Here is a 12923-nt window from a genome sequence, read left to right as displayed (position 1 = left end):
CCGAAATCTTTTTCAACCAAAAATAAGCTTATAAATGGTGAACTGTAGCCGATGTCGGCGTTTGATTACATAACTTCGAACTGCTTTAAATTACAATGCTGTAGAACAGGAAAAATTCAGACTTGCTATAATTAAAACTAAAACCAATCAAACAAGTAATCACCTGCTAGAACAAACAAGATACCACAGACAAATGTCAAGCTTTTTCTCCTCGATTTGCACTGGCCAACAAAACAGATGATGGTTCCAATCAGTAGAATAAGAAGACTTGCAAGAGGGAACCATGTGGACCTCCTCATCGTTACTGTAAAAATAAAAAAAATATATAGATTTAAAATTTGCAACGACTCCAAGGTCTAAGGATTTGTAATAAGATACACTAGAATCAAGAGAATAATGGTTAATTGTATAAAATCCGTCTGTTAAAGATATTAGCTTTAAAATTGAAAAAAAGGAACTTAACGAAAAAACAAATTTGTGGAGAAAAAATGCAACTTACATCAGAATCGAAATTAAATAAAATTCTGTTATTTTGTCCAGAGACAAATCATTGTAAACTTGAATTGTTTCAAGCATTGCGAGTGTACATGTCCATGTTAACAAGATAAGAAGTGCTGGTGTTTGTCATATAGAGATTTAGTGTAACATTATAAAGCGGGTGTTTTATTCACTCGCTAACAACTGATAAAAATCGTCTTGCAGTTGATTTGTAGCAGCGACTACGCATATATACAAACTTCATTTTCCCTACAATCTATTACATAATCGCTTTTTTTCTCTTTTGGTCCATGAATTGATTGGGATACAGTTACTATATTTTTTTTTCGTTGAAAAGTACAAATTTAATTGCACAGAACAGGGTCTGAATTTTCCTCCAGTAATTACAGTGAATCAATGAAGTATAAATCTGTAAGTCAGTGGGCTTACTTCCTTGGATAGATAAAAGACAAAACTATGAAGAAGCACTACCAAAGCACTGGTTTTGTCCTTGAGCAAAAAAAAAAAAAAGTCTGAAGGAAACTCAAAAAAGGTTTTAATTTCAGTGGTAAAATCAGCCTTCATAGCATTTTAGAATTTCTCTAGATGTGGCAGCAGTGAACTTTTTATTACCATCTGATATATAAATACCCTTTTGGGTTTTTTTTTTCAAATTTTCAATATTTTAAAGAAAAATTGTATTAATAAATATTCATACCGTATCAAAATATTAATGTAAAAATATTGGAGCTATGAGTAGAATACTGACGTTCAGACGAGCGTTTACTACAACACCCCCCAACACCCCCCACCCAACCACACACACAATCTTAATTTTTATAAAACCATTCACTGGTGCTATCAATTTTCGTAAGCATCAATTTTCAGCATGGATTCTAATGAAAATCACAGTTTCAAGGATTAATCCATCGACAAAGAACGAATCATTAGTGTGTCAATAGAAAATGCACTTCGGTGGATATTTTTAAAATTTCGTGGATCAACTCAACAACACAATTCACGAAAATATGTTTTCAACGAATATTCATTTGATGAAAAAATAGTAATTGCTTATCCTCGGAATATCGTTCAGTAAAGATATCTGCTCTTGCTTTGGAAACATTTTTCTTATAAGAGTTCATTTATAGCTTATTTACAATATATATCAACCGAAAAGTAAACAGTAATTTTACCAGGAAATCTACAGTTGCTTGCTTTATTTGTATATTCTGCAATGTCCATAAAGTGTGGCTTTTGTTAAATTTTCTTTATTGAGATCATCACTTTCTTTTTAGAATTCCAGAAAAATAACTTCATAGTGGAAAACACACCTTTTTCAACGAATGTACTCACATAAAATTGCTTGAGTCTGAGGTAAACCTTCTTTTTCGTCGCTTGGGGTGAAGTACATGATATAATTGCAGTCCATTCTTGTTGGAAAATAACCTGTAAAAGGGATAGAAGACAAAATTAGGCTGTAAAATCTTTTCTTATGAATATTTAAACGTGCGATGCAGTTTTCGTGAAGAATTTCCTATCGTGATATTTCTGTTTGTAAGATCACCTATCTCTTCATCAATTCTGGTTACGTCCGTATGTCTGGGTTTCAAATTCCTTGAAGGTTATTTTTAAGGAAAAAAGCGAAGACTAATTAGACTGATTGGCCAAATTTCGTTATTGAATCTTTTTCACCGTTAATTTATCATATATTTAACTTTTTTTTCCGCTGCCATAACAAAATTATTATCAGTGTTATATTGAGAAAAGAAAGGGAATTTTATATTAAATAGACATTTATCGCATGTTTCAGTAAACGCTGGAAACATGCAATATCAATGGTATAAAATCGCTCCTTCAATAATTATGATTTCATTCATGTACCAAAAATTAAATTTGTTTCAAATGTTGGCTGTTTTCTTTTATGGGGATACCATGCAATCAATTTCAGAAGAAACCCACAGGGTAAATATGTGATTTTCACCAACAATTTTACAAGGAATACTATTTCTATGTTTTGTAGCCACAGGTCTTCTAAACAGCATGAAATTTGTAGGTACAACTGATTTCGAAAATGCTTACAACTTGGCGATTACTCTGTGAAAAAAAAAACCCAATTACACGACTGATCTAAAAAGATATAACATAACATACCTATAATTTAATTTTTGTACAATTGCAATTAACTATTGGTGTCTGTAATAGCACAGGGCATAGGAAAGGTATACGATTCCCCTTCAAGATGGCAGAAAAGGTTAGAAATACAAAACAAACAGTAACATTGCAACAGCAACAAAACAGCAAGGTACATGGATACGTTGCAATATAATACACATATAACTACCACCACGCCTAAAAGACTAACAAAATTCGTATACTCACTAAGTAAAGTTTTGACGAAAATCAACATAAAACCGAACCAAAAAATATAGATAAAGGGCTAATTTTTGTACATTGCCTTAGATTTAAAGGCTCACGAGTTCAAGCAATTTCGCAGATTTGTTTGTATGGTTGATCAATGAATGCCGTGACTCATAATATTACTAATTAATTCATAATCAGTTAAGAATACAAGTTCATGGGTGACAGGGACCCACAAATTCTTATTATTTCATGATATTCACTGCTGCTATTGAGTAATGATTAAATGAACTTTTATGTAGATGGTGGAATTGAAGAATCTGGTGTAAAATAGGATGCATCTAGTATCTAATTGATTGATAAGGTAAGACTCGTCCTTTTTAATTACTTTCATTCGTTTAGATCCAATCTGGATAAATTTTTTCTATTTACTACATGCATATTTTTCGTCTTGCAAATTCCAATGGATAAGAACATGTTAAAACGAATTGCCAAAAGCTCTTTCTTAAACTGTAGCTTTCTTGAATTGGAACCTTATTTTACATTCAATAAAGTGTTTGCAATATTTACATGTATAATCAACCCATGTCTTTTATATGTATAAAAAATACCACATACTTTGTGTTTTGTTTTAACTGTTATAATATATACCGGTATTTTGTTTCAATGTCTGAAAATTTATAAGGTCCAACATATTGTAAGTTCAAATCCAATGTCGTTTTAGATTTATACCAGTAAATGATGACATCTACATTGTAAACATTAAATTTACGTGAACTAAAAATACAATAGTCGAATTGAAACTTCGTCTTGTTATTTTTTATAGTCTATAAGGAGGTATGGAACACTTCCATGTTGTGACGCATTGTTTTTCGAAATAAACAATAAAATGAAGTGTAAAATTTATGTAAGTAGTTTCTTTCCCTTTATTGTCACCTAACAGCGAAGCGCAGTGGATGAAAGGGTTTACTACGAATCTGTAAGTCATGACCTCGGGGTTTTACAAATTTTACCTCTCCTAATACTTTTAAAAGCAATTGTTTGGTTAAACATTGTAAAATTGGAAAATTCTAAACCGGTGAAAGTATTTCAATTTTTATTTAATGTACTTTAATTTACATTAATATCGACAGAGTTCCCATACATATACCTCCTTAAGTTGTTCATAAAATATATATCTCTTAATCTACAGATATAAAAAGCACAATCAAGTATATAAAACTGAACTCCTAATAAAACATTGTTATTACTATTTGTTCAAATATCAAAGATCAAACTAGACGGGGTATGATAGTGTATATTTCATTTATGAGGTGATTTTTGCAGCATCCAATTTCCATTTCAAGCTACCGGAAGTCGTTCGCAGTGCTTAATTGCTTTTTTGCAACGGTTAAGTTCCAGGCAGCACGCTACTTGTCTCCTAGTTCGTGTCCAGTGCTATTATTTCTCCTTGGCCGTCAAGTTGATTTTTGTGGGTCGAACAAAGGCTGTAATTTTTGGACTGCTTTTCCCCGTTTTCTCAGTCACCCTTAATACATTCATCCAGTTCTTATTCATAAGATATAAGAAAACCGCCTATCTCTCTCCCTCGTTCATCGCTAAATCAATTACTTTTAAGTATATAAATGATAGTGTCTGTACGGAAACTTCGTTTTGTCTGGCGCAATAATTACCTCCTCTCTATTCGATTCTTTCTACACCGAATCGTGGTGTTGCACTGAAGATTGCATTTAAGCCCACATTGACGTAAATTTTGCACTTTCTCCTGTACAATAGAGATTTTTATCCTCGATCAAGTTGAAACTTGTCCAGAATCAAAAATGCGACTGGATTATTTTCATTTGAAGGAAATTATAAGTGTAAACAAAAAAAAGTTTCTTGTAAATCACGTGCCATTTTACCCCCCCCCCCTTTTTTTTTTATTTTACTACAAATTTTTGTATTTTACAATAATGTGAAAAAAAACCTTGCCTTCATACATATATAATATTATTGGATAAGGCTGCTTCATGTAAGTGTGTATGCAATTTCAATTTTGTGTTAATTTAACCAATAAAATACTTTCTTTTATGGATCATTTTGGTATGATAGTACAGAGCATTTTAGAAAAATTAAAAATCTGTTCGTGAGCGTTTTTGCCCTTATATATACATGTAAATTAAATATGATTTTAGTAAATTGTTCTAAGACTCTCCTCACAGAGATAATCGTTATTTACATCCAATTTTTCTACAACTCACATGACATGTAAGTCGATTTCAGAAGTTAACCCGCCCCCCCCCCTCCAATATTTTATTGCAAAATATGTATCCCATGATTTAACAACGGCGTCTTTCACTCGACACTATTTAATTCCGTTTACCTAAACTGCTTAAATTTCAGAAGTGGCTATATTTAAAGAAAATGTCTGGTAAAAAGGCTCTTTTTCAAAGTCCTTTGGAATTATTAAAGTAACATGTATAGTGTTAAGGGAATATGTCACGAAACCCAAAAAATGTGAACTCAAAATTCTTAAATAAACTTTTTATTAATCAGAATACCACCTGCCAATTCTTGATTATATTTTCTTCCAATAAAATCAAATATTTGTGGTAACATTGAAATAAAAAGAATATTGAATATTAAACTAAACCGAGTCAAACGCGAAAGCTACGGCGAGACATTTAGGTTATTATTAGATAAAACGCATTTCATGCCTTTTTGCAAATCTTCGATGCAAATACCGATATTCATTTAGAAATGTGACATGCTTTTCAAGCTGTGAGCTAACCTATCGCTAGTCGCATATAGATCACTTTTTATTTCTTACAAGATATAGGAACAAGTTCTTTTTTCCTTTATATTCCCGCCTACTGATAATTAAATATGACAGATGGTTATCGGATTCGTCAATTGCAATAATCCCGAAAATTTCTAGTCTTTCCATCCGTAAAACTGTCAAAAAATATCTAGTTCTAGGAAGCGTTGGTGGAATGTTAAAAAGAATATTTCATCCTCCGGAACAATTACATTCAAATAGTAGTATATCTGCTCTATTATTATTGTTTTTTGGGGATGATATTAAGCTATGTAGAACAATATTCAGTTCTACCTTTTCAGTAAACTTAGAGGAAGATTTCCGTGATTCCGACGGCCATAAACAAAAGCTGACTTGGCGAAAAAGTCTTTTAATACTGTCCTTAAAAAACCGGAGGAAAAGACTCCAAGGAGAATTTGATGTAATTGGAAACAGCTACTATAATGACATCGTAACAATTGATTTACTAATTGAAATTTACACAATTTGCCACTGCAAACAACGTAGTATTATAACCTAATCTCCTGACAATGAGAAGCGACGCCCCCTTGGGTCCTCCTGGTAATTGAAAGCCAACACTTCCCAAATAAAACCAAGCAGAAAGCGAGATAATGTTGCATTAAGAATTTTGGAAATTTATTTAACCCATAGGATGAGGGTTAATCCAAAGCCTGTCCTGTTTCTACGCTCTATGCTGTTGAAAATGAAAGTTATTACCCAACATTACAGCTACTGAAGTCTAAGAACAGGCTAGTTTTTTTTTTTAAATTCTATCGAGAGGTGGGTTGGAGATGTACATTTTTGCTTTGAGTGTCATTAGAGTATCGCTAGACTTACTTCTAAAAGGTACAACAAAATGAAGAAATAAATACGTTGGACACAATTAAACTCTACGAATAACAAATGTGACTCATGTGAACTAAAAAAGAATTAGCCAACAACGACTGACACTCTTGCACTGGACAACCAACATTCTTCGATCGTGTAATGCACTGTTTTTTTTTGTTTATCGATTCATTAGTTCTTATAACGATTCCAGGGTGCATACTATCATAACGCTGTCTTAAAATATATACCGCCTTAGAACCATTTTAACAAGAGCTTGGACTTTGGGTAGTTGTGTCAAACAGCAATGGGATGTCGGCGTGTCTATTTAATTGCCGGCTACTCAGCCATGCCTCTTAAAGCTTTGAAATCAACAAGATTCCAGGGTGCATGCTATCATAACGCTGTCTTAAATTACATACCACCTTAGAACCATTTTAACAAGAGCTTGGACTTTGGGTAGTTGTGTCAAACAGCAATGTGATGTCGGCCTGTCTATTTCATTGCCGGCTACTCAGCCATGCCTTTTAAAGCTTTGAAATCAACAAGATTTGTTTGGATTTTGAGCTAAGACTACGCAATCGGTACATATTTCGCTTGAAACCGCGTCATTTTTAACTTGTTTTGATTAAGAAATAGGTAGCTACGCCATACTAAAAGTCCAAGGTCTTGTAAAAATGACTAACTTTAACCAATACTATACCTTAGGCAAAATAATAATAATTATATATAATAGATTTGAGAAATAATTAGGTGTTACTTTCCTGTGCTAATGGTTAAGGTTATTTACAAGAAACACTAGAGTATATTCTTATAAAAGTCAGATAAATACATGGATGTTGTTATAAAACGTTTGTCCATATACACAGTTGGAATCAAAACGATCGTGGACATAACTTCAACAAGAAAGCGCAAATATCTCACACCGCGAAATAAATACAATCGATAAATTGTAGAGAAAATTGTATCTGACAGTCAAAATAAACAATTAAGTCCATTTCACATTATATATTTATTAAAATTGGTCTTATTTTTTTTAAACTCAACTTTTACAGTTTATTGATGTTTGAATGTAGATTTGTAGGAAAATGTCACATGATCTCTCGGGGAAAAGAAAAAAATAGGGCCTATATGCAAGATATCTTATATTTAAGATTTTAAATGGATGTTAACCCATTTCATTTTATTTTCGAAAGCTATTTGAAATGATGTTGTTTTAAGGTTTATATATTTCTTTTTCTCAGAATACACAGTAATTCTTCATCAATCCTTGAGTCCAATTGATAACCAAATTCTTATTTGTTGAAGAATAGACAAATGCAAAGAGCTTGCAATGATAACAATCACGAAGAAACTTTTTGGAGTCAACACAGTATAGAATGCCGTGATGCGGCCGAATAATAGTCATGTGTGACTTAAAAGCAGATTTTGAAACCCTATACATTTCAAGACAAAGAACTCCCAATAGACGGCTAAGAGTTGTCATTAACCAAGTTTTCGCATGCAAATGAACTGAATTATTGGAACTTGGTTTTAAGTGATCATGGTAAAACCCATTTTAAAGGAATAAAGAATATAAAATACTTTGATCTAATGACCATGAACCGAAGGGCTCTCTTGTAAAGGTTCCAGCAGTTGTTCAAAGGGTATGCACTCAGAAAGTACAAAGTGTGTCCTTTCTTTCTATTTAGACAAAGATTAACCAAAAATGTTTTGTGAATAGGCACTAGTTTTGAGGATTGTTTTAGTTCCTTTTTACCATTTTTCTAAATCAGCTGTAATTGATTTACATCTAAAGTGCATATATATTGCAGAACATATTTAAACAAAATGAAATATGCTGAGTTGAGCTGGTATGAAGTTTAAGAAAACAAGAATTGCAAATAAAAATTACATAACCCATCGTCCTGTATAAACCCCCAAAGATATCATCTTACTGACTGTATTAACAACTCTCTTCACTTATTCGTATGAAGTGAGCAAAAGTACATATTAACCATCGTAACTGTCGATCAGTGCACTAAATCAAAGGGGGAACTAGTTACCCATGTATGGAGAAAAACTACAGAACATCTATTTTGAATTTTCATAGAGGCATTAATATTCTAACTTGGGTCTTATATATTCATCGAAACAAACCTTTCAACAATATTTTGTAAAAACCAAAACAAAAAACATCTTATAAAAATACAGGTTTTCTGTAAACTGTTATAATTGATATTTTTTCTTTTTTATGACCCCAATTACTTCGTGTATTTTGGTAAATTATTTCATGAAGTATTTTAAGGAATTTCTCCATGCGAATCAAATTCTTGGTTGAGCAGTAATACGTGAGCTACTGGAACCTTCACTAGAGTTGAGAATTAGAACGAAATAAAAAACTTCGTAACAGATCCCGAAACACAATAGACATCCGAGGTGTAAACAGTTTTGAACCCCCTGCGATTTGCTTGGGAAAAAAAATTACAAAGTGACCAATGAGGGGTTCATTCGGTATAACAACCGGTCAAATGAATAACCGATGATTGATAGTGTCACTTAGCAGAATACACTTGTCGATTCACTTCACAGCATCCATTCCCCACAGACTTCAGCACTGATAACTCACTTGTCAACGTGTTCGCTCTATGTGCGATTTGCGTCTGAGGAAACGTGCGATTAAGTTCCTATTGAAAGGCTGATCACAAAAGGCCAACCCCATTTCGTATTTAAATACAGTAACTCGTATATAATTTATAAAATAGACAGTGCATAATTTTCAGTATTTCATTGTATATATACATGTAACACTTTGCGAGGAATATAAATTATTTTAAAGTATTTGTGTTGGTTATGCGATAGTAAATCTAGAATTTTGATAGCAGTTGGGTTTTTCTTTTGCCGATAAAGACTTTCAATTCTGTTCGCGGTGTAAATATTTTGGAAAACGTCGGTTACTATCAAACTTTGTTCAAATTCACACAATAGAAACATTTTTACGTTTTCTCTCGGAACATTAAAAAATAAAAAGAAGTCATAATAAAGCAGCGTTTTTTTTAGTGCAATGATAAACATATTAACACTGTCAAAGTGCCTGGGTAAATTCTAATTTTATTTACATAATTCCTTATATTCTGTAAGTTTACGGATCATGTTTTAAAAGAACTGGATGGTAGTGGCAACTTTTAGACAATAATTATCTCCTTTAACAGAAGAGCCTTATATAAAGTCGTAGGAAAATAAACAAATTTTAAAGCTAAATGATATGTCACTTCTCTAAACTTAACAATAAGATAATTAAAGCTGAAACACCACATCGAAAAATGTGAGATAGTAAAATGGAGGGTTTGTTTGTTTAAAAATACAAAGCCTTCTTATTTTACTGTCAGCGAATTCTTTACCAACGTGTTCGCTTATCCTCAACATGAGTTTGAATAAACTCAAAAACACAGCATAAAATTTGCAGTCGAATGAGATTATAAAGGTAAAAAAAATCTAACAAAATATGAAGTTGTCTAAAAAAAACCCTAAAAAAAGAAGTCCCATTGATCAACAAAATGAGAAAGATGATCTAAATAAACTCTGACGTCTACACTTAACTCGCGTGTTTATCCGCAATTTTGGGATCCTGTGCTACCATTAGGGCAATAGAAGAGCACGGAGTCTATGCTATCCCTATACTCGATTTCCAACTCTAATGGGAAGCAGCCAATTTGAGGAAATCTGGGTAAAGATTTCATTAGTTTGACTCTCCCATCGTTCTCAAAAGATTTTGCCAAATGAATACGGACCTTAATGCAAGTTTATTCCTCTGGAAGGACCCGAAAAAAAATTAATTAAATTTTCCAGCCATATATTGTTTTTATATAGATTATGGTTCTTCTTCTTCGACTGGCCTATAAGACAAAAGCTAAACAAATGAAGAAAAATGCATTAATTTACTTTTCAACATTGGATGCAGGATGTTAAAAGATGTAGATGACGTAAGAGAATTTAACGGAAATCCTTTTTTAAAACCTAAAACCCCCCCCAATCTCGTCTCTTTAAACTCGCTCTCTCTTTCAATCTAATTCAGAGCAGACAAGATTCTTTTCTCGAATCCTTTGAGGTTTTTTTTTGGCTGTCAAATGCAATGGCACCCAAACGCTGGGCCTGATGGCTGCTTTTGTCCTCCCGGTTCTTTAGAAATACACTGATTGTGCCGAGAAGAGCTTATACTTACGATTACACACCGCTCAATAACTCGTTCCTGGGTAATAATGTCATTCGTTGCAATACTTGGCCGGGCATTGATTGCTTGCTGCATATTTCAATAAGCACACACGTCTAAATTACCGAAGCTGTTGTCGGCGCTGTTCATTGATTGAATGTCTGAAATTGGCGGGAAACGAACCAGATATCAATTTATTTTGCCCGGGAAGAAAGTCTGTGCGTTAGAGGTTCTTGCATTTAATATTTCCTCTGGTGTGGCCCTAATTCTGATCACATGTCAGCAACTTTTCAAATGTCAAACCAGACCACAAATCTTCGCAAGAGAGATGAAGTTGGTAATTTTATTTTTTAAAACTGGGAATGCCCGGAGAGAACGGAAAGCTCGTCTGATCAAAAAGTTATCATATAAAAGACTTGTTTTAATAGGTATCAGGTCATATCAGATCATATGCTATATATATAATGACTTACATTGGACAAATTGCAAAGATACTCTATGTATTTGAATAGGACTTTGAATAGGATATAGTCAACCCCTTGAGGCTTGACTACATCATATGAATGACTGCATTTATATAAGCTTACAACACCTTAAGTCCCTTTAGATTATTTCAAAATTACACCAGTGGTGTATTACACCCAGAAGGCGCCACTCTTTAAAACACAACACATAGTCATCTTTGCTAGTCAACGGTGTTGGTCCACTCTGCTTCCCATCCATGGGGAGCCAAGTGGACCGAAAACCCTTGACTAGCGAACATGACTTTAGCTAAAAGCAAGCCTTCCTCAACCATTATATACATTGAAATTCACCTCTTCTTACAATTTCAATTCACAAGTTTTCACTACCTTGGATATTCACAAAAATGGATAATGATAAATACCAGGACATTAATATTGTTAGATAACACAAACATCCCTATCTTTTAAAAAATATTCACAAAATTGTTATGAGTTTAGAAAACATTAAAAAAGGAATGAAAAATAATCTAAAAAGCTATCAAGGTCGTAATTATGATTCATCTTTACTTACATGTACTTCTGAAATCTAAATTATAATGCTGCTGATCTTGTTGAAAATTTAAGCGGTGTCTTTATGAATAATAACAGTATAATATTTAAATGAAGTTGAAAAGCTAAACCTATGTCGTACGAAAAAAGGAAAAAACCATAACAAAACGAGATCAATCGAAAAAAAAAAATAATAAATTCGGATTACAATAACTATTTAGTTATCACATATAAAATTGGTATCATCTGTGATGATGACGTCACACTTCCGATAAGAGCAAACCTAATTGTTTTACCATAAAGGGACTTCTTGGGCCATGTGTAGTCTCAGTAGGGCTTCAACACAATCAACCTAGAAGCAATATTGATGGATCTGGTGACACCATATTCATCTGATTTCAAACTGAAAACAGCAACTCTCTGCAAATTACAACTCATCCTCCTACGTTTTAACGATCCGAAAATAGACTACTGATACCAACGCTTCACTATAAATTTCTACTTAGCATCCAAATAAAGGGGTTCCTTTCTCTATTTAAAGAAGTGTTAGTTATTACTCAACGGTCAGACTGATTCAGAAGCATTAATTTTGTTAGATAGCAATGTCTGAGTTATAACGTATTAGATTTGTTCTGCTCTATATGGGTTTCGATATTCATTTACATACTATAATATTAACAGGAAATCTGACCGTAGGCAACTAACTGCAAGAGAAGTATGGGGTAGTATTTTTGTGCGAAGGTCATATAGTTTTACAAGAGAAGGCAAGTGCGAGATATATGTTTGTGCAAAAAGTTAGGATTTCCCTTTTTGTACCTTACATGTATCAATATCCTATACAAGAACAAGACTAGGGTCATAAATGGATGCCAAATCATCTTCGGAAAGATACAGAGAAAGGCGCTAGAGTTACAAACGAAGAGTGTTTCGTTGAAGTCTTATGAATCGCATTTCAGCCATGTCATGCAAGTACTTATCTAAGGTGTCAAATTAATGAGGTTTACTTACATACGTATGAAATAGATACAGTATCTTAGACCCACCAATGCACTTCCTAATGGATGCTATTCATAGACTATGAAACCAATTTACAGATGGATACAGTATACTGCGATGAAAGTGTTTCAAAGCAAGGGCACAGGAATCGGAATGAAGATATAACTAAACGGAAATTAATAGAACGTCTGAGCAACTGCTTTACATGTATTACACTACGCAAGATAATCAAGAGAAACGTATAAAAAGTCTTGCAGACTTATTCTTA

At 33.1% G+C, this 12923-nt stretch overlaps 1 protein-coding gene across 1 annotated transcript in view; it reads right to left on the bottom strand.

The window, feature by feature from the left end:
• LOC128167331 (voltage-dependent calcium channel gamma-5 subunit-like) overlaps window positions 1-12923 on the bottom strand; it is a 34614-nt gene that overhangs the window by 2848 nt on the left and 18843 nt on the right. The window contains exons 2-3 of the mRNA XM_052832993.1: window positions 1831-1923; window positions 164-304 (exon numbers count right to left, since the gene is read on the bottom strand). Of these exons, the coding sequence (XP_052688953.1) occupies window positions 164-304; window positions 1831-1923 (234 nt within the window). The remainder of the gene's footprint in view (window positions 1-163; window positions 305-1830; window positions 1924-12923) is intronic.

This window comes from Crassostrea angulata, chromosome 10 (genome assembly GCF_025612915.1).
Source record: "Crassostrea angulata isolate pt1a10 chromosome 10, ASM2561291v2, whole genome shotgun sequence".
Classification (NCBI taxonomy): domain Eukaryota; kingdom Metazoa; phylum Mollusca; class Bivalvia; order Ostreida; family Ostreidae; genus Magallana; species Magallana angulata.
Note: the sequence above shows the minus strand (reverse complement) of the source record. Positions and strands in the feature narration are given on the sequence as shown.